At 46.5% G+C, this 22791-nt stretch overlaps 1 protein-coding gene across 1 annotated transcript; it reads right to left on the bottom strand.

Moving 5' to 3' along the window:
* Positions 1 to 15471: 15471 nt before the first annotated feature.
* Positions 15472 to 17937, bottom strand: LOC129049476 (uncharacterized). The gene is made up of 4 exons (XM_063714828.1): positions 17848 to 17937; positions 16811 to 16972; positions 16515 to 16745; positions 15472 to 15704 (listed from the first exon to the last, which is right to left on the bottom strand). The coding sequence occupies exons 1-4, from the start codon at positions 17935 to 17937 to the stop codon at positions 15516 to 15518; spliced, it is 672 nt and encodes a 223-aa protein (XP_063570898.1). The 3' UTR covers positions 15472 to 15515.
* Between the last annotated feature and the right edge of the window lie 4854 nt (positions 17938 to 22791).

Below are 22791 nucleotides of genomic sequence, written 5' to 3'. Positions count from 1 at the left end.
TTCCAAGACCATTTCACTTCCTCCTTTCTCTGCAAGTCTCCAACACCTGTTCCCCAGTTCTCATTCTCAGATGAGACCTTGCTGCCTAAGTCACCACGAAACCCAAGGCCCTCAAAAGAGAAGCTGCACCAGACCCCACCACAGAGGCACACATGCCTGCACCTGGACCGCTGCTCAGCCTTCCCTGGGGTCCCTCCAGGTGAGCAGCCTTGCTCCTTCCTGAGGCCAGCCCTCCACTGTGCATGGGAGCACAGCCCTCTTGCCTACCCAAGAAATACCTGTTTGGCGTTTATCCCCTTACTCTCCTGCATCCTTGATTTTCCAGTTTTTACCAGATCTTCCCATCAGCACATAAACATGCTGTATTCCTGCCACTGGGGAAAAGAGAAAGGCTGGGGGAGGTGGCTCATGCCTATAATGCCAGAACTTCAGGAGGCAGAGGTGGAACAATCTCTTGAGCCCAAGAGTTTGAGACCAGCCTGTGCAACATAGCTAGACCGCATCTCAACAAAAACAACAACAAAAATAAGAAAATTAGTTGGGTGTTTTGGCACACACCTGTAGTCCCAGCTACTCCGGAGGTTGAGATGGGAGGATCACTTGAGCCCAGTAGGTAGAGGCTGCAGTGAAGCGTTATTATACCACTGCACGGCAGCCTGGGTGACAGTGAGACCCTGTCTCAAAAAAGAAAGAAGAAAGAAAGAGAAAAAGAAAGAGAGAAAGGAAGGAAGGAAGGAAAGAAAAAAGAATTTGTCTTGACCTTGACCGCCTTCCCATCCAACTATCAGGGCATTTCTCTCTGTCTTTTTTTATTTTTTTCTATGGCAAAGTCACTTGAGAAAGAGATTCATGCTGCTGTCTCCTTTCTCACTTCCCTCTGTTTTCTTGACAGTATTCTCAGCAAGCTTTGTCCCCGCCTTCTGCAAAAGCTGTCTTGCTGGTCAGCAGTGACGTCCATGCTGCTAAGGCCAACGGAAATGCTGGGCCTCATCTTCCTAGAAGCTGCACTTGACCATGGCCTCCCCAGGCTCTCGTGCCCACGTTCAGCCCTCGCCACCTACCTGTAAGCCGCTGGTGAATACATTCATTAGCACATGGCTTTCACTTCCTCCCTCCATGCTAACAGCTCCTACTGTCCCAGGTCACATGCACTGACCATCCTGGATGTCTGATGCCCTTCCCTGGCCTTTGTTTCCTCATGGCGCTCACCATGTCCTACCATCCTGTGTGACTCTATGTTATGAGAATGGCTTGTTGTTTAGGGCAGGTTCCACTGGGGCAAGGGTTCTTGCCTACTTTCTTTGTGAACATATCCCAAGTGCCCAGAGCAGTGCTGGCCCCATCACAGGCTATGTGGATCTCTGTTGTTGATGTGTTTGCTCACTTCCAGGTTGGCCATGCAAGCTCCTTGCACACACCAGCCGCGCCCCACCACACAGCCTCTGGATGTGCCTGGAAGCTCTGTAGTGCATCGCTGCTCTCCCTCCAGTCCTACCTCGGTGCTGCCCAGAGAGCTCCGCCTGGTCCCCATTCACCTACTATCTCGTTCCTCCCATGCCACATTTTTTCTCCTTAGCCCTCACTCTCTAACATACCCCTGTTAGTTTTGTATATTGCCTGTCTCTGCCCACTATAATGCGAGCTCTCTGAGCATAGGGTTTATCTGTTTCTTTCTTTGCTGTAGGCCCAGCACTAATAAGAGGGTCTGTATCTGTTTGTGGAAGAGACTTGCTGAGAAAGCATGCTTTATAAAGTTCTGTGTGTTTACAGCTGTGTCCTGATCAGCTCCCAGGCCAGTACCTCATCATCGTGAGTCTGTTCTACATGAGAGTCCTGCACCATCTGAATGCGCTGTGTCTGGCCTGGATGCTGCACCCCGACTCCTCAGGGTAACCGTCATTCACCTTTGGCTGCTCATCCTCCAAGCCACATGCCATGGTCAGCATTGGCCACTATCACAGCTGGTCCTGGAGCCCACAGGGCTCCCTCTCTTGGACCCAGTATTCCCACTACTCCCTCCCCAACTGATATGGTTTGGCTGTGTCTCCATCCAAGTCTCATCTTAAATTGTAGTTCCCATAAATCGCACGTGTTGTGGGAGGGAGTTGTGGGAGATAATTTAATCATGGGGTGTGGTTTTCCCCATACTGTTCTCATGTTAGTGAATAAGTCCCACCAGATGTGGTGATTTCATAAGTGTTTTCCCCTTTTGCTTGGTTTTCATTTTCTCTCGTCTGCCGCCATGTAAGATGTGCCTTTGGCTTTCCACCATGATTGTGAGGCCTCCCCAGCCACATGGAACTGTGAGTTCATTAAATCTTTTTTTTTTTTTTTAAATAAATTACCCAGTATCATGTATGTCTTTATTAGCAGTGTGAGAACAGACTAATACACCAACTACACGCACACACTACTGTGGCCTCCTGGACTTCTGAGTCCCAGTCACCACTCAGCCAAGCTCAGGGTTGCAGCCTCACTCACTCACGGCCTTGCTCCCAGTTGGATGAATGTTGGTGCCTAGCACAGTGTCTGGCACAGCTAGACACGCCCCCAAATCCATTCATTCCTTCATTCTGCAAATATTTACTGAACCGACACTATATGCCCAGCATTGCTGTAGGCCCTTGGGATACAAGAGATAAAGCCCTTACTATCACATCACTTATATTCTGATGAGGGGAGGCACATCATAAATAAATTACCAAATAAATAGATTGTGTGTCAGGTGATGGAGAGTGCCGTGGAGATAAATAAAGCAGGGTACGGGCTATAAGGAGCTCTGGGCCTGGGTGGGGTAGTGTGGAGAGTGTATATGCATAGAGGTGGTGAGAAAAGGCTTCTTTGAGGTGACATTCCAGTGAGCCACACGGCATGGACAGAGTGGTGTGAAAAAAGCACAAGGGAGGAAGATTTTCCCCAGAATTAAAACAGAGCCCCCCTAGGCTGGGGAAAGGTTACCACTAGGAGAGAAGCCACAAGGGACGGGGAGGAAGAGAGGGCAGTGAGTATCCAGTCTTAGCTTCCCAAAAGGGCTGCTGGGGGCAGTGAGCCCCCAAGGAGGAGTGACTGCGTGGGCTCAAGGCAGACAGTGCCAGGGGCAGCCTTGTGCAGAGTCTTGGCTCAGAGACAGCCATAGGGCCCAAAGTCCCTGTGTGGCTCAGGATGAAGATCAGATGGCTTCCACCATGGGATCCCAGAACCATTGTACAACATCGGTGAGGGAACCCCCGAAATGACTGGTATTATGGTGGGTGGTGGGAACTCAAAATAAAAATGAACTTGAGTTTAGGAAAGTAAATCAAGTTCTATTTTTTGCATATCTGAAGTTAGGAACTGAGATTCACACTTGCTACATTACATTAAAATCAGGCACAACGTACAGCGGTTGCATCCCTGGTGTATCTTTTAGGAATCTTTGCCCCTGGATACTGGCATATTTTTCTCACAACAAGACTGCTGGAAAGTGGAAAGTGGAAAGAGTTGCCTTCAGTGGAGATCTTTGCCCTGCTGCTGCTCACCCCGAAAGGAGTCTCCGATCCTGCTTCAAAGTGCAAAGCCGCTGACTTCTCTAAGAGAGATAGACTCCGATGGCATCTCTGCCAAAAAAATCCCAGAAACACATCCATCCTGAGGAAGGGAGCCCAGAAATTATTCATATCACTCTGCAGCTCTGGCAGGAGACCAGATCCTGGGAATTAGAGGCATCTGAAACGTTCCAGTGTGCTGCAGCAACAGCAATACACTTGGGGGGTCAACGTCTAAAAAGACGGAGCTTTGCAAAGAGGATATCTTTGATTTCTTTTTAAGATGCAAAGAGGCCCAGGTTAAAACTTATTATTTCCTTCTTTCTTCAGGAATTTCTCATCTCTAGCTAATCTGTGTATCGGAATATGGATGAAGGGAGCAAAGGACACCATCTCATTTGGGAGTCAGGGGAAGCAAAAGGAAGTTTTACCCAACTAGCTGCAGCTGGGTTATCCACGAGAGCATTTTGTCACATCTAATAACCTGACATTTTCCACAGAGCTTAGGACAGAGCTCCAGATGCAGGGCATGTTCGCATATGGACACTGGAAAGAACCAGGGAGCCAGGGAATTGGAGAGACCCAGCGATGTTTGGATTGGCTCCAGATTTTTCTTTGAACTTCCCTCAACTTCAAAGCATTTATGATAAGTGAGTCCATCTCTGACAAATCTTGGCATTCTAAATTCTAATGATCTTGTCATCTCTGTATTGGAAATGCTTTTGATTTTTTAGAAGAACCGTTTTTTTTTCTCTCTCTGAAATGCAGTAGGATAAAGCACAGAACAAATCTCTCGGTTTTCCCTTCAAAATGGAGAGAATCATTGACTCTTGCTTATGAAAGGTGACAGACATAGGGATGGATGAACACTGTCTACAAGGGGCAAATTGGTAATTTTTTTAGGTATGAAAAAGGGAAGGACCAGTCAGATTATAAATCACCCTGAGGGGTCTCTATTTATTGATGTTAGATTCTTCTCCTCCACACATCAGCCTTCCAAATAAAGTAAATGGCTTCTCAATGCTCTCAACTCATAACCCAGCCAAGGAAAGAACATAGGCCATTTTTACTTAGTGTGTGCTTGACTTGAACTCAATTGATTGTGCTAAGGCAGTGAAGGGCAGCTGAGATTCCTCACATTTGTTAGAAAGCTCATTTGGGGTATCATGGTGATTACCATATCTTGAGAAAGCCAGCAAATGTCTTCACATCAACTTGGATGAAAACCAGAAAACAATGGTGACACCATCCCTTTTGCACCTCAAGGAAGCTGGGAGGAAGTGCAGATCATCCGTGTCCAGAAAGGCCTTAATGCACTGGGATAGGAGCAAGATTCCATGATGATCTGTTGAGGGTTGTTGAACAAAGCATAATCAGATCTGCCCAGAGTTTGTGGGCTTAGTTGCCCACAAAGAGGAGAGACAGGAGGCAGTGAACTAATCAGCCAGGCTGTGTGTAAAATGATGGGGATGCACACTGGGGCCGGGATTACAGAAATGAGGGGACAAAAGCCACAAGTGTAGGTCAGTGATTGGAAGTGGAAGTATGGGAGAGGAGGCACCCACAGAGAATTCCAAGGTTCCTAAATTGAATGGTGAAATGGAAGCTGATCCAACTCATGGAGCTAGAAAACACTAGAAAAACTGCAGGATTTGTGGGGAACACAGTTATGTTTTGGCATTCCACATTGGAAAGGCCTGTAGGACATCCTTGTGGACATGCCCCTGGTGTTTAGAGGGCAGAAGGCAAGCAGGGGCCTTCAGTGGAAATCTCTGCTGCTGCTGCTCACACTGGAAGGGGTCCCCCAGCCTGCCTCAGTGTGGAGCCATGGACGTCTCTAAAAGAGGTAGACTCCAGTGGCATCAAGAAGTGGGCTTAAGTCAAGGCTGAAGCCATGAAAATGAAAGGCAATACCTAATACTGAGAGAATATGGTTCATGGGAAGGCCAAAGATGGCACCTGAGGCAGAGGAGGGGCAGTTCAAGCAGAACCAGTGCAAGGCACTGTCCTAAAAGGCAAGGCAAGACAAGTGGCATCTACTGCCTTTGATATAAAGAAGGCTCAAAAGAGGGGGAGGGACTTGCCTCTTAGGAGTCACTGTGAGAGGCATGGGGTAGTAACGCAGGGCAGGGGTGGTGTCTTGGCACGTGGGGAAGGACCCAGGCATGAATGTCGGGAGGCCCCGCGTGCAAGGTGAGGGCAGCTCCCACTCCAGCCTTTGCTCCAGCTGTTCCTCTCTCTGGGCTGCTCTCCCCAGGTATCCCCTTGGTCCCCTGGCTCACCCTCTTGCTTCCTTACCGTCTCAGTTCAAATGACACCTTCTCATTGACCTAGCCATCTCCGTTAATACTGCAGCCAACAGCCCCACCCTTTCCACCCACGCTCATACAAGTGCATCCTTGGGCTTACTTTTCCTTTTTGTTTGCTTTTATCACTTTCTAACACACTATATAATGTATATCTTTATAGTAATTTAATTTACATCTTGATAATATTTTTAAAACATACTATATAATTTATATCTATTAGGTTGGTGCCAAAATAAATCTGCAATTACTTTTTTACAACCTAATATAATTTTCAAAATATTTCTAACATACTATATAATTTATGTCTTTATAATAATATATGACATTATATAACAATATCTTTATGTATGTAATATTCATTGTCGCTCTCCCTCTACTCAAATGATCTCTCCTTGCGAGCAGAACATCTTATTTCTTTTGTACATTGAAGCTTCCCCTGCACCCAGAAGAGCGTCTGGCTCTCAGTAGTCCCATACAGTATTTGTTGTGGAATGAACGTTGCTGACTATGACAGAAGACCGAGAGTGCTAATGTCTAGAATAGAGATATAAAGAAACCACTCCAGAGGCCCAGAAGAGGAAGGAATTAATTCCAGATCAGAGGACTGGCAGAGGCTCCGTGAAGACAGCAACATCTGAGTCAGATCTTGGGGACTGGTAAGATTTTCACTGTCAGAAGTGGATGCTGCGTGGCCTGTGACCGCGCTCCTGGCTGGGGAGCTGCTCGCCTGTGCGGGGAGAGGTGAGTGGCCCAGTGGGCTGTAACACGAGCTCCTTGAGGAGCATGGCCAGGGGCAGAGTGCAGGCCGGAAGGGACCTCCATCCACAGTCACTGCTGCGGGCTTGGACATGCCTGGCAGACTTCAAAGTGGAGACAGTGAGAAGAGAGTTGGATACGAGCCTGGAACCTGGGAGAAAGATCTGTGCTAGAGATACCACCGTGGGAACCACCTGCATACCGGTGGTTATCTGGAGAACACCAGAGGGAATGAGTATAGATGGAGAAGAGAACCAGGATGGAAGCCAAGACACTCGAAGGATAAGAGGTCAGGGAGAAGGAGAGGAACAGCAAGGATCAGCTAGATCAAATGATGGTTCTCATCAGAGGAGCTCAGAGAACTGGCAGCGGACCTTCAACATGGTGTTGGCGGCCCCGGAAAGAACTGCCTGGCAGAGGGGCAGGGGAGTGGCGGGAGTAGACAGGGGAGATGACGTATGGATGATTCTGATCCTTTTAAGAAGTTGTGCTACAAGGAAACGGAACAATGGCTGGCTGAATAAAGGGAGATAGAGAAGAATTTTGTTTGTTCAATAAGGGAAAAACATCAGCATTTTAATTAGCTAGTGGGAAGGAGGCAGTAGAGAGTGGAAAGGAGGGAAAGTGAAGGGAGATTTGCAAGAGAGCTCCCTTGAGTGGGCGGGAGACGCTGGGATCTGAGATCAAGTGGAGAGATTGGCTGTGGATGCAACGTGGAAAGGCCATCTGGTGTAGCCAACCGGAGTCCGTGATCTGGGTGCTGGTAGGTACAGTGGGGGATGGGGGTGGGGGAGTGGGGGAGTGGAAGCCAGTGGATGTTCCTGATGGATGGTTTTGATGTTCCCAGTGAGGTGGGAAATGAGGCCAACAGCTGAGAGGAAGATGAAAGTGGGATTGTTGGGGATTTGGGAAGAGAGGAGGAAGAGCGGAATTATAGACTTGGCATGAGCACACTCAGGAGTGGTAGGTGACTGCCTGGGGATCTCAAGGGCCCACTGGAGTTTAAAGCAGCTCCGTCGCAGGCTTCCATATGTCCTCCAGCTGTACTCATGCCCTCTCTTCACTTCTCTAATCTCCACTCCTCACTCAGCCTTTGAACTCATTGAGGTCTGGTGCACACAGCTTGCTTAATGAATGTTTGCTAAGTGGAACTGAGGTCTACAGCACTTCAGGAAGGGCCAACAAAAAGGCAAAGGCAGACAGCTGAGGACATCTCCAGGTAGGCCAAGAGGGAAGGGGTGGGGAGTAGTGTGGTTTTTGGGATCCTGTCCTCTCTCCTGGCCTTTCTCTGCTACTGTGGTGGGTATGGTGTTGGAGAGAGGATGAGGGGTAGAAGAGCAAATGGAAAGGATCTTAAAGCTCATCTCACCTAAACTGAACACAGCTGAATGGCCTCATGGGCCACCCAGACCTGGAGTGACCTCTGGCCCCTCGGCCCTCAGCCCTGCACCTCTAGCCAGTAACAAATCCAGCTGACCCGACCTCCTGAAAAGCTCTGGAATTGTTTCCTTCTCTACCCCAGCTGCTGTTTCAGCCTTTCTTGGCTCCTTCAGCATTTCTTATCTGGATCATAATAACAATTGTTACTATTTACTGAGCATTTACTGTATGCCAGTCACTAGCTGATGGGCTTTTATGTTTGTTCGTTCATTGAGTCCTCAAAAGAAACCCCTCATTTTGCAGATGAGGAACCTCAGGCCCCTGAATGTCTGCAATACTCTCCCTATCAGTCTGTCTGTCTCCCGTCTAATCCATCCCTCAATCCCCACCAGCGTGAGCGTCCTTAGACATCTATTTAGAATCTGCACAGTGTTTAGGTTGCAGAACAAAGTCCTTGGCAGGGGCATAGATGACTTTTCGTTAGCAAACCCTGACTGTCTTTCCTGATCCCCTCATGCTTCTTTCCTTCAAAGGGGCCCTTTACTCCAAAATAAGTCAGCTTCTCCAAAGAATTCAATGCCTCCCAGCCCCCTTCCAGCCCTATGCCCGCCACTACCCACCATGCTCATTTGGCTCCTGTGGATTGAAATGTCCTTTCTGTCCCTCAGCCTGCCTCCCTATTGTCCTGCAGCCCCACCGTGACTGCCCTGGGAGGGCTTTGCTGACAGCCCCCATCACTCCCCCAGTCTGAAGTGGTGTGCCCCCTCTCTGGGTGCCCTCACACCCACTGCAAATCTCTACCCAGCTCCCAGTCCCCACATGCCAAGGTGGGTTGTCTTGTCTGCCTCCCTGAGGTGGACATCCTGAGAAAGCAGTGTTTTTAAAATCTATTTTGGAGCTCATTTCATAGCCAAGTAGGACTCAAGATACAAACATCCTTTTGACACAGAACAGAAGAGGAATGTCTCCAATTTAGAAGTGAAGCCAGTGTCTATTTGGTCTCTCACCGGTATGTTTTTTAAGAAAATGCTCTAAAATTTTAAGTTTTTATTGCAACAAATCCTCTGGATTAGGTTGATGTCATGTCCCCTAGGAAAGTAATTTTTTTTTTCTGTTGTTGTTAGTTTATTTTATATTCAAATAGAGCAATGTCTTGCCCTGGTTAGCAGACAAATTAGCAGTAGGTCAGGCTGGGATAAAAAATTACTTATTTTTTAATGTATTTGTTTGTTATTCAAAACATATTTGTTGAATGCCTTCTTATGATCCAAGAGCCCTATTAGGCAGGTACATTTATCACTTATCAAAAACAGTTCTCTTGCCTTTTTGCTTTATTTTTTATCAAAAATTTTTAAGGCTGAGGCATGCCTTGGAGTCTGCAGTGCTGTGAAAGCAACAAAATAGGAGTTGTATTGTATTTGAAATCATATATTAAAGGTAATGATAGAGTGAGCGCCACACGTGGTAATTAGTTTACAATGTGCTCCTACAAATGCACTCAGACACCATGATTAGTGCTCCCTGGAGCCTTCAGCCCATGAAACTAGCGATCATGGTTCTCACCAGAACTCAACTCTCCCAGGGTATTATGATAAATACCATGTTGGTTCTAATATTACTCTAAGTGTTTAGGCCTGGATGTGAGAGGGGATGGCGAGATGAAATGGAGATAAAACACAAAGCTTATGCTTTAGTTGCTTAGCCAGAAATAGGTAAGGAATGAGCCAGTCAGCCTTCAATGAGGTTTTAGGGTGACAGAGGGACAACTCCCCCCCAGCCCCTTCCTGCACATATATGTGCCCAGTCTGTGGGAGTTATAATGGGTTATAAGTGCTGTTTCAAACTGATTTTCTATTGGGTGTGTCTACAAGCTTAACAAGAAAGAAAGAGAAAAAAAAAAGAAAGAAAAAAGAAAGAAAGAGAAAGGAAGGAAGGAAAGAAACAAAGAGAGAGAGAGAGAAGTCTAGTCGCCACTTCACAGGAGCAGAGAAGCATCCTGAGCCTCAGTCCTAGTTTCCTGGGACAGCCCTCTGACAGATGCCAGGCTGCAGATGAGGGGCTGTCAGAGAATGACATCATCAGCCAACAGTGCCATTGGCTGAGGAGGCTAGTGTGTAGACAGTACTATTGGCGCCATCTCAGATGAGGCCCTCAGGAAGGGAGAGTGGCATGGTTGGAGTGCACCACCTAAGTCAGTAAACATGCAGTGTTGGGCCTGAATGCCTTGGCCTCCCCCAACAAATCCATGTGTTGAAGGCCTAAGACCCTGTGTGATGGTCTTTGGAGACACTACCTTGGAGTTGATGAGGTCATGAGGTAGTGGCCCTCGCAATAGGATTTGTGTTCTTATAGGAGACACCAAGGAGCACTCTTTCTCTCTTTCTCCTCCCTCTCTTTCCTCCTTTTCTCTCTCTGCCCTCACTCATTGAGGAAGGGCCACATGAGCACGCAGTGAGAAGGCGGCCATCTGCAAGCCAGGAAGAGTGCCCTCGTCGGAAACAGAATGGGTGGGCACCTTGGTCTCGAATGCCCAGCCTCCAGAACTGCGGGAAAACAAGTTTCTGTGGTTTGAGCTACCCAGTCTGTGGTATCCTGCAGCTTCAGCAGACGCATACATTCACCAAAGTGTGCACACCTCGAGGTTAGGCATCCTGTGTGCTCAATCCACAGCAAAGGGCACACACACAGCTTCAAGCCCCAGGAGTCGAGGGGGCAGAATAGGGTCCTCATGACTGCCTGGGTCCACGGCATCCCTAGACTTGTATGAATTTGGAATGCTGTCCATCTATCCCTGCCTGGTCAGGAGTCCATATAATCATGATGATAAGAAAACCAGCATGTATAAAGCCCCTTCTGCATGCCAGGGAGCTACTATCACAAGAACGCCTCCCAACAATGCAGGAGGTGAGTACTGTTTTTATTCTACCAATTTTCACAGACAAGGAAGCTGAGGCACAAAGCGTTCGGACAACTTCCTGGGACTCCAAGTGAGGTTTGACTTCATAGTCTAAGCCTTTGCTTATTCAGTTATTTAAGAAAATACTTAACAGCTGTTATGTGCCATGCACTGTCTAGGCTTACAGTGGGGAAGAAAGCAGACGTGGTTCCTGCCCCCACTGTGTAGTGAATGGAACCGCCAATAGACAATTCACCATCTATACTCATGGCCTATGCTACACGCAATAAGGAAAGGAACAGGGTCATGAGGACATAGTTAGATGAGGCGTTTAGGAAAGGATGGTCAGAGGAGGGGAGATTTCAATCAAGATCTGAAAGGAAAGGCTGGTGTAGTGTCTCAGACAGAGGGACAGCATGTGCCAAGGCCCTGAGACAGGAAAGAGCTGAGTGAGACAGGATTTGAGTGAGGTCGGAGCAGCTGGGGCTCCCAAGTCAGGAGAGGATTGGAAGGCGAGGGGTCTAAGTGGCTTTGAGGGCCAGGTGTGGGAACAGAAGCCCCGGGGGCCATCAAGCATGGTTCCTGCCATTCGCAGCACACTGGGATTAGAAAAGGAAAGAGTGTTCTGCATGTGGAGCACTTGCTGTTGGGTGTTGTGTTAGGGGCCTTATCTACAGCATGCGTTTCATCTCAACCACAGCTCAGTGAGGCCAGTCGTATAAGTTCTGTTTTGCAGATGAGACACCTGAGGCTGAGAATGAAGACATGACTTGCTCAGGTTCCCAGAGATGAGTAAGAGGGCTGAGAAGGGAGCCAGACCCCTCGGCCTTTGGAGCCTACATGGGTCCACCACTCTGTCCTGCCCTCCCCAGAGCCCAGGGCTGCACTAGGAGGAACCAAGATCCCCTGATGCTGGACGCTGGGGTCTTACGAGGGTGGTTACGGGGTAGATGCAAAGTGCAGAGGGTCTGGGAGCCTGGGCCCCGTCAGGGCATGGGGAAGCTGCAGCACCACCTCCAACCTTTGTCATGGGGTGTGAGTGGGTGCTGCCTTCTGGATGGGAATCGGGGTTTTGGATGAGCTGGGAAGGAACCCGGGGTCCTACAGGGCAGGAGCTGCACGCCAGCGGGGAAAAGGCCTCCTTGTCTTATGTGAAAGGTACTCCAGGGCAGGGCAGGGTGGGGCAGGGCAACTGAGCCTGACTTGTGTCTCCTAGGCTTTTGTTCTGCAAGAACCCACTCGGTGACAGTTTTGCTTTTCAATCTTTCATTCTAAATCCATTAACTTTTTTCTATATTTCTCAATACACAAAATGATTGATAGGAGAGAGACGAAAGAGAGACCTATTTCACTGCAATTGTTGAGCAGCTGAAAGAGATTTCTATCTCATCCGGAGAAGGAGGAGGAGGTGGAAAGGAAAGGCAAAATGAGCCTGGACCTTCTCTTCATCCACTTAAATAAGAATTTCTGACTTGGTCAATCCACGAATGTTTCCTGAGCACCTACCATGCACCAGTTGATACGTAGGTGCCAGAGAGTAGACAGCAAATCTTAAGGCACTGGTGTCACCCACAAATGACTAAGGACCTGCACACTAGTGGCCACAGTTCAAGGCTGAGGAATCTCCTGGGGACACTCACTTCTGCTTATGACTGACATTCTAGGCAATCTTCACAATGATGTGTGAGCTGGAAAGAATGGTAGGATTATAGCAGGACCACCTGCTCTATGAGACTTATGGCTCGTTGGGAACCAGGTCTTATTCGCATGTGCATCTCCATGTCCAACAACATCAGCGCATAGTAAATGCTCAACAAATGTTGTTGGACAGATGGCTGGGGTAAGGGGCAACACAGAGAACAGTATGGAGGCGACAGTGTTTGATGCATGGAGGTTCCCTGTTCAGTTAGGTTAGTGCTTCCCCAGCCTAAAGGCACAGCAAGGCAAAGGCTGGAAAGGTAGAAGGGAGTGGATGCCTCAGAAGTGTTTGGACGTTACTGTGTTGGAGAAGAAACTGGTAACTATTAAGAAGCAGAGTAATGTGATCAGAGTTGAATTTCAGGAAATGAATCCAGTCTCATTTAAAACAGAAATGAATTTGTAACCGCGTGACTCTGAAAATAATTTCACCTCCCTGGTTCCCCTGTCCTTGCTAGATGCAGGAAGCTCCCTCTTTGCTGGGCACAAAGAGGGAGCTGTGCCATGGTTGTGACAGGCTGTCTGGAACCCTGACATTTACTGATTGAACACAGCTGCCCCAGGAGAGAGGAGGCCAGGTTCTAATGTCCAGGGGTAGTCACCCACAACCAGGCCTCCTGGCCCCGCAGACGCCTTCCCTTGCCAGCAGTCCAGCTCCATAGCCACAGCTTCCAGGCCACCAAGCTGACAGTAGGGCTCTACATTAGAGAGCTCCTACAGCTGGGTTTCATGGTTCCTGTTTAAAAATCAAGCACACTTGGAGTAGACTTTAAGCTTCCCACTTCATCTTTGTAGAAATATTTTATATTCCACAAATTCCACAAAACAGAGGCACCCAACAGTGACCTAGCAGGGTGGAGCTTGAGGCCTCCCTCCCAGCTCTCCCCAATTGGGAACATTTCTTTGGCCTGGTTCTAAATCTGCCCATGGGGCTGGTCTTTCTCCATCAGGAGGCCAACACAATTTTCAACCACCTGAGCTCTGGATTCCAGCAGAGGGGTATTCAGATCCCAACTCAGCATTCAGTGCCCTCATCTGTGAAATGGGATCATAACAGTCCCTGCCTTATAGGAGAGTGGCGAGGATTAAATGAGATGATGTGGGAGAAAGGGCTCAGTCCAGTATCTGGGGCTTGCAAAGTGCTCAGAATGTGAGCTGCTGTTTGATGTTGATAATACGAAAAGGGTTAGCTCTGCAAAGCAGAGGGTTGAAGGCCTCTTTCTCTATACTAAAGGGTTCACTTGATGCCTCCCTAATTCCCTGCTTCCTAAGCTGCAGCATGGACCCCTTCCCTCCTATGATAGCTTGTCTATCTTGGAGATGATGAAAAGAAGAATTTTGTGGGTGTGAGAAAAACAACTCACTGCTTTGACTTGTTCACACAGGTCACTCTCAAGTCCATAGGCCTTGCCTTTGTCTCAGTGCTAAACGGCTTTTTTTCACTTCCTTTCTACCTGTCCTGCAGTTCAAAAGTGGTTCCCTGCCTCCCAATGTCATATGCCCTGCCTCAACTTCTGGTTTGTCAACTCAGAGAGCCTCTATAAGATCCTGCTCCAATCTCTGAACTTCTGTGTGTTTAAAACACATGATAAAGTTGTTGAGGGTACTTTAAAAAATCAAACTGGACTGAATGTATAAATCTAAATTTGTTGCTTTTAGAATAGTTAATATTCATTATGTTAATTATATTTATATTTTGATAAATACGTTAATGATTTAAATATATTAATATATGTATACATTGTGATATGTAACATTAAAATTAATTATATTTAATAGCCTAGATGGTTGGAGGTTGTATTTAACTTTTCATTCAAGTGGTTAAATACTAGGGAACAAGTAACTTCTGGAGGAGACAAGGTAGAGAGGAGAAAACCATTGCAAGAAGCTGAGCTTCCAAGGAGTTCGTGGGGTGTCCTGGTGGGCAGCTCTGTGAGAACCTCAATCACTCTCCCTTCTCATAGCCATGCCCCCCAGACTCCAGCACCAAACAGTCTCGTTTTTCAGCCTAGACCCACTCACTCATAATTCATCCTCCTACAGTGTTGAAATTACTCTTTAAAAAGAAAATTATTATTATTTTTTTATGGGCAGTGGTCAATGGCCTAGAAATTGCTTTTGCTTCAACATTGATTTGACATTTTCCAAATCTTCTTCCCATCAAGCCACACCAGCTTTGACCTGGCCCATTACTGAGACGAGTCAAGCAGTGCCCAGGACCCTGCATATCTGTTTTCATGATGTTGCCATTGATTAAAACCTCAGGGCCTCCTTTCCCAGCCTGAGACTCGCTCTTCTGAAGTGCTTCAGCAGTGAGTGTGATCATCTTTCTACAGAGGATTTTAGTTTTTGGATCAGTTCAGAGCACTGCAGACAAAATTTTCTGGCTAATAAAATAGGAAAACTATGTTGAATATAAAATAAGGTGTACTAAAAAGTACCAAGGCTAATGTTTTTCTAGTCTGGCCCATACCTTGGCCTCAGAAGTATTCCCCAAAAGAAAATCTTAGTCTGTGTTGGGGGCAATGACAACATCACTGCAATAGGCCAAAGTGATAACCTTGCGTGGTAGCTTCAATTGATACATGAGTTTTAGTATTTTTTGAAAAGGGTCTCATAACTTTATCTTCATACCACAAACATGTATCTGTTTGTGTGAATTCACACATGAAAATGGATTCCATAACACAGTGATTGTTCACTTCTCTTTTTTTTATTTTACTTTTTATTTGAGAAGGAGTCTTGCTCTGTCGCCCAGGCTGGAGTGCAGTGGCGCAGTCTCGCCTCACTGCAACCTCTGCCTCCTGGGTTCAAGCAATTCTCCTGCCTCAGCTCCCAACACCCAAGGAGCTGGGACCACAGGTGTGCACCACCACATTGGGTAATCTTTTTGTATTTTTGGTAGGTACGGGGTTTCACCATGTTGCCCAGGCTGGTCTCAAACTCCTGAGCTCAAATGATTTGCCTACCTCGGCTTCCCAAAGTGCTGGAATTACAGGCGTGAGCCACCACTCTTGGCCGATTGTTCATTTCTGGGTTGAAGAGCAGCATCACTCTGCTGGTCCTGATGATCAGTTTATTGCAGTGTAGCATGCTGATGACATCTGTCATCCACCTGGGGTTCCGGCTGGTGGACTTGTCCTAAAGGGTTGGAGGGTGGAAATGAACAAGTATATGCCTTTTTAATAATCAGACATTTTCAGTTGTCTCAAGCCATTCTTGCCTGTAGTATGCATGTTTAACATCATACAATTTTCTTTATTTTCTCCTTCAAGTGGAAATAATTTGTTTCATAGATTTGGAGAGTCAACTTTATTCTCTCTCTCTAGGGAGGGCATATTCTGCATCCCGAGGGCTTTGGGGCAGCTATAATATCTGGGATAGATTATACATTTCCTGAGGGCAGAGACTGGGTTTCTGTGTTCCCAGCACCCAGCACAATGCCTGGTCTATGACAGAGACTCAAATATTTGTTGAGATAATAAAAAAATGGCTTTAAAAATAGAACATATCCTGGAATGGGTCAGGCATTGTCATTCCTAAGCATACTTCCCCAGTGCTTTTTGTCTTTTGAATTTCTGATTCTGTCATTCAGTAAGTTCTCTGAAGAGAAGCCCTAACATAGCTACCTAAACTGATATAACCGTTAATGGGGGGAGGAAGGGAAGATTCTTTTCTATTTGTCATTCATTAAGACATACCATAAATCACATGATGGAATCACATGTAATTCATCATTCCATCTGATTTTAGAAGCAAAATGAAGCTTTATCTTGCACTACATAGAGAGATCATATTTTATTTGCATTCTACAGACTAGCAAAATCCAGCATGAATATATTATATTCAAGGACACAATTTATGTAATCACACCACTTAAGAAGCAGTTTAAAATAGCAAATAAAATCAAACTGTAGCACTCAGCATCCTTATCAAATGAAAATCACATACAAAGACCCGCTTTCTTCTTTTCAACTTCAGCTGCAGGGACCAGAAATAAATAGCTCCATCTTCTCTGATCATGATTAAGGTGTCGTCAGGCATAGAGAGAATGCGCAGCACGGGACCCCCATATGACAGCCTCCGCAGCACAGCAGGCAGCAGGAAGGAAACCTCTTTCTGTCGGGCCAAAGCATTAGCTCGCTCCAAATACTCTAGCTGCAGATACGTGCGGAAGCCACCCTGGAGGATAAAGGACAATTCATGAAACGTCCTCTGTCTTTCTGGCTTTCAAAAATTCTCCTTACCATCTGGGCATGGATAATGCCTTTCTTGGACATAACATCATTATTAGCACATAAACGCGGCTGCCAAAATCTTGGGGGGTAATAACTGGGGTGTGCCTGTTGAGCTGAGCCCAGAAGTCTGTTACCCAGCTGCTGGGCTGGCTTCTGCTGCCAGTTCTTTCTCTAAAGAGGATGATGATGATGGTTGTTATTGAGAGTGTACCATGTTCCATGCAATACAGACCTTCCTCTCAATTCTCAAGATAACTGTGGGAGATGGGTTCTATTGTTCACCCCATTTTACAAATTGGGAAACTTTAGCTTAGAGAGGTTAAATAACTTGCCTACAATCATAACTAGTAAGTGGCTGGCCAGAGACATGAGTCCCCATGGGTGTGACAACTCCGCAGTCCTACCCACCAGGATGTGTGCCTCATTTCGAATCTTAGCAGTACACCTGCAGAAAAAACCTCTGTGGTCAGAGTGAAGGGATTGGGGATATTTGGGACTTGGGAAATTTAAATTTTCTCTCCACTTTCCCCTAAAGCCCTACTTCATTAGAAGCTTTCCTTCTTTTCCCTGGAATCCTGAATGTTCCTTTTCAAATCAGATGACAATGAGACCACTTGTATTTAATTTGGTGGGGGAACTGGCCAAAAATCTGAATAGAGAGGTGTTTTTTGTTGTTGTTGTTGTTGTTTTTTACAGAGTCTCGCTCCATCGCCCAGGCTGGAGTGCAGTGGCGCAATCTCTGCTCCCTGCAACCTCCACCTCCCGGATTCAAGCAATTCTACTGCCTCAGCCTCCGCAGTAGCTGGGACTGCAAGCGCATGCCAAAATTCCAGGCTAATTTTTGTATTTTCAGTAGAGATGTGGTTTCACCACTTTGGCCAGGCTGGTCTTGAACTCCTGACCTCCAGTGATCTGCCCACCTCGGCCTTCCAAAGTGCTGGGATTACAAGCTTGAGCCAGGATGCCTGGCCTGAATAGAGAGGTGTCTTACTGCTCAACTTGTCATTTTAAAACAATTCATTCTAGGACAATGGAAGTACACTGACGGACACGAAGATGAAGAATGTTAAAAGCAGCCTTCTTAGCCTCTCATTATACATCCCAAATTTGGAAATATTAATAAGGATGATAATCATATTTGCTGAAAATTTATTCTGTGGCATCTCTGTTCCAAACACTCATCTGATTATCACCAGGTGCCACTGCCGATGGCATTTCTTGCTCACTGGTGTGCTCTTGCTTTTGGGTGAAGTCGTGGACACACTCTTCAATCCTTAGTTTTAGGATATCCTTCTAGGAACTTGCCGTAGTTACCAAAATTCCTAGTTGAACTACTCCAAGTATAGCCAGACATGGTAAGAATTTGAAGACTGTGGGCAAGCATGTCCCCTTGGTTCAACTTCAGGTTGGTCAAAGGACCTGAGGGGCAAAGGGTTCTCCAGAAAGGAGTGGGCTGGGAAATAAATACATTATGCGAATTCCCTAGAACTCCAAATCTGATTCACAAAAAAACCAACTTATCCCACTGAATTCTGCCCAGTGCTTCACAGTCTGTTTTCATGAACAGTTGTTCTATTTGTTTAATACTCTAGAGAGAAAAAAAACAACAAAACAAATCTGTTTATAGAAATTACTAGATTGCTGGGGAAAGGGATATAGAAGGAGGAGGAAATCTTCATATAAATTTCACATTCAAAAATGCATAATACTCAAAGATCTCTGGAACTCCAAAACATTAATAGGATGATTAATTGAAATTCAGTGCAGACGCCAAAGCCCTTCTCCAGTGGGAGACCTGGGCTCCTAGACCTTTTATTTTTTAAATCAAGCCCTAATTCGCAGAAGAATCTCTGTGTTCCTCAGTGTTCAGGAATTCCCCCTCTGCCCTGGTCAGTTCCTGACCAAACACTAGTCTCTGTTTAGGCACCTCATTTTGAGTTAAACAGCAAACCAAGTTCAAAGGACAAGGATGGGGAGGATACTCACTTGGGTGTAAACTGAGACAAAAAGACGTGTAAGTCATGAGAATTATTTTCAAGTATTAGCAGGATCATTCTGTAGGGGAGAGAGATTTTTTTCTGGGTGGCTATACAGGCAGACTATTAGATGAACCCAGTGATCCCTGCCTCCTGATGTTCATGGCCTATATTACTTTCATGTTCTGAGTAACTTTCTTGTAGCCAATAGAATACCTCAACTTTGAGGGGATGTCACTTCTGTGATGACATTACATGAGATCATAGTTTGTCTTGCCAGCAGACTTGCTCCCTTGCTGGCTGTGATGAAGCTGGCTACCATACTGTTAGTTGCCCTATAACAAAGCCCACGTGGCCAGGAACTAAGGGCAGCCTCTGGCCAACAGCCAGCAAGGAATTGAGACCATTAGTCCAACAACCTGCAAGGAACTTAATCCTGGCAACAGTCACGTGAGCTTCGAAGCAGATCCTTCCCCAGCGAAGCTTTCAAATGAGGCCCCCAACCTCGTGAGACCCAGCTGAGGGTCTCCCCTCTGAGGACCCAGCTAGGCTATGCCTGGATTCCTCACTTACAAACACAATGAGACATGAGGCGGTTGGATCACTTGAGGTCAGGAGTTCAAGACCAGCCTGACCAACATGGTGAAACCTCGTCTCTACTAAATACAAAAAATTAGCTGGGCGCGGTGTTGCATGCCTGTAATCCCAGCTACTTGGGAGGCTGAATCAGGAGAATTGCTTGAACCCGGAAGGCGGAGGTTACAGCGAGCTGAGATTGCACCATTGCATTCCAACCTAGGCAACAAGAGCAAAACTCTGTCTCAAAAAAAAAAGTATATTGTTTTAAGCTACTAAGTTTTTGATAATTTATTGTGGAGCAATGAATAACTAAGTATAGAAATTGGGCTACAGGGGAGAATGTCAATAAAGACTAATTTCAGCTCATAGAGGAGAAAAAATATCTAAGGTCAGAGCTTTCCAACCTTGAAATGGGCTGCCCTATAAGGTATTGAGTTCTTTTTACCTGAACGCATTCAAGCACATACTGGCTCATGGCTTAGCAGAGAAGAGAATTTGAGAACTGAAGGGGTTAAACATTAAAACAACTCTAAGGTCCTTTCAAGCCCCAAGATCTATAATTTCATGAACGTATGTAGAAGGCAGCTTCAACAGAGCTGGTTGTATTACATGTCTGTGTTGGGAAGTCAGGTGTTGGTTTTCTCATATATCCCAGGGTGTCTGCCTTTGAGCAGTAATACAGTGAAATGGAGAAGATGAGGTGATGCCTGGTATCCAACACACCAGGGCATTGCGTGATGGTGAGTCTAACACCCAGGGCCAGTGTAGGGGCCATGAAGAAAGACCCTGGCTGTGCAACCAAGCTCAGCACCTATTCCTTCTAAGTCATGCTCCAGTGGAGACATGTCACATTCCTGGGGGTGGGCTGACAGTGCCAAACTTCACCATGGCCACTAGACAATACAATGCACACAATATTTAACACAGATTTTTGGAATAAATGTACAAACAAACCAAAACACCCAGAGGTATGGCTTCAACAAGAGCCTAGGGTCAGAGATGGAACAGAAAGCAGAAAAGCCCAGGAGGAGTAGCATTTACACACTGGGCTCAGGCTGCCCCTGAGACCACCTCGGTGACCGTGGAGCCATATCTCAGGGAGCTGTGTGTACCCCTGGGCACTCTGAGGTTCCAGACAGGATGGCAGCAGGGAAGGGCCATGCAGTGTTGTAAGCTGCATGGTGAGGCTGTGGGCCATCAGATGGGCTCTTGTTGGCCCTGCAGCACTGTGGGCTGTGCCCAGAGAGACCCAGCCTCCTTCCAGCCCAGAGCTGAGGAGGAGCACGTGCTTCTGCATGAAAGGGCATGATTCTCAGTGAGACACTCAGGGACACTGAACTCTGCCTCCACACAGTGATTCAGTCACTGGAGACACTTAGACTGAGCACCAATGGTATGTCAAACACTGTGCCAGATGCTGAGGCTCCAGAGCTGAAAGCTGTGCTTTTGTGACGTTCACTGTCTAGCAAGGTCACAGACAAGCAAACCAACCATGTAATGGAAAACGATAAGTTCTATATGGGTAACTGCAGACCAGTATCAGTTTTAAAGGAGGAGGAGCATCTAAGTACAGTATTTCTAGGAAAGTTAAGACACCCTCTTGGCTTCTCAAGGAAGCCAAAGGGTTTGGTATGCTTCTGGGCTGAGACCTCCGTTCCTCTAGATGCCACCTACATCTGAAATATCCTACACATTGTGCCCTTCCTGAATGTATGCTTTAGCACTCCTTCCCTTTCTTGGCACTGAATTTTAATGAAGTAAGTCAGTATTGCATAGAAAGAGCAAAGGAGATACTTCCTGGTTCTTAGCAGGTATTAGAATACAAAACCCTAGAATAGTGGAAAAGAAATGAGCAAAGACCACATTTGCTTGGTTCCTTTGCAGCTAGATAGGACATATGATTAATTTCTGACTAAAAAGTTGCAAATGCAGGTGTCATGGGCAGCTTCTGGGAGTTGTCTTTAAAAGGAAGGGGTGAGTCTTTTCTTGACACGACTCCCTTCCTGCTGGCTGGAATGAGAGCATGTTGGCTGGAGTCTGAGCAGCCACCTTGGGCCATGAGGAGGAACACACAGGCTGAGGATGGCAGAACTGTAGAGTAGAAGGGGTCTGGTCCTTGAAAATTTTATGAAGCTACATGACCCCCCGACTTCCTACATGAGAGAGGAAAAAGCTTCTGCCTCACTTAGGCCTTTGAGGTTATGCATATTCTGTCACCTGTAGTTAAAGCCAATCCTAACTGATATAATGAGCTTTAGAGAGAGACTAGAGTTTCAATCCCAAATCTATTCCTTAGTAGCTGAGGGGTTTCAAGCAAGTTACTCAGATTCTTTAAACCTCATTCTTTTCAGCTATGAAATAGGGATAAGAATCCTTTTGAGGGGGCTCTTTTGATATTCTGGAGACTGATGAAATAAAATATATAAAGATCCTAAAGCAACGTGGACACATAGTTGGAAGTCAATGACTGTTTGATACATAAGTGAACAGAGAAATGGTCTCATGGCTCCTCAGTGATGCACTGGGTAACACTTTGCTGAGCAAAAATGGCCCCGGATAATGTGATGTCTGTCCTGGACCCCCACCGCCTCTCCTCGCGTATGCTCCACTGGATGTGTGGAACAGGCAGCATGGTGACTCTTGCCTCTGTGCTTTTGCAGATGCTGTTCCCTCCACCTAGGAGGCTTTGCCTCTCTCTCCCTCCTTTATGGAGCAATTCCCTTCATCCCTCAAAACTCAGCCCAAGGTTCACCTTGCAGGAGGCTCCCTTACTCATTGGTCTGGGTTGGGTGCTGCCACTGCACCCAGGCTTAATTCTACCGCAGCTCTGATCTTCTCCAGGACACAGACCATGACTTGACTGACTGCACCGTGGGGGCTAAGACAAAGCCTCCCACAGTAAATATGTATTGAAAGAAGGAGGGAAGGAAGGAAGGAAGGAAAGAAGGAAGGAAGGAAGGAAGGGGAGGAAGGTAGGAAGGAAGGAATAAAGCAATGGGTAGATGACCACGCAGGCAGGCATTCTAAAAGTGTAGGTAATGACATTATTTTGGTTTAAAATATCTGGGATATTGCTAAAACACTGAATAATTTATCCATTTAAATAAGACGCTCCTCTCTCTTCCTAATAGGAAGTTTGTTTCGTTTCACACAAATGAAGGTGCTGTGGTCTGAATGTTTGTGTTCTCCCAAAATTCATATGTTGAAATCCTACCTCCCAATAGGATAGTACTGGGAGGTGGGGCCTTTGGGAAGTGATTAGTTCATGAGGGCAGATCCCTCATGCATGAGATTAGTGGCCTTATAAAAGGAGGCCCCAGAGAGACCTCTCACCCCTCACCATGTGAGCACACTGTGAGACGGTGCCGTCCAGGAGCGAGGAAGCAGGCCCTCACCAGGCAGTGAATCTGCCTTCATCTTGGACTTTGCAGCCTC

The sequence above is a fragment of the Pongo abelii genome, chromosome 14 (genome assembly GCF_028885655.2).
Source record: "Pongo abelii isolate AG06213 chromosome 14, NHGRI_mPonAbe1-v2.0_pri, whole genome shotgun sequence".
NCBI classification, from domain to species: Eukaryota; Metazoa; Chordata; class Mammalia; order Primates; family Hominidae; genus Pongo; species Pongo abelii.
The sequence above is the reverse complement of the archived record's forward strand: the minus strand, read 5'-3'. Positions and strand labels throughout refer to the sequence as shown.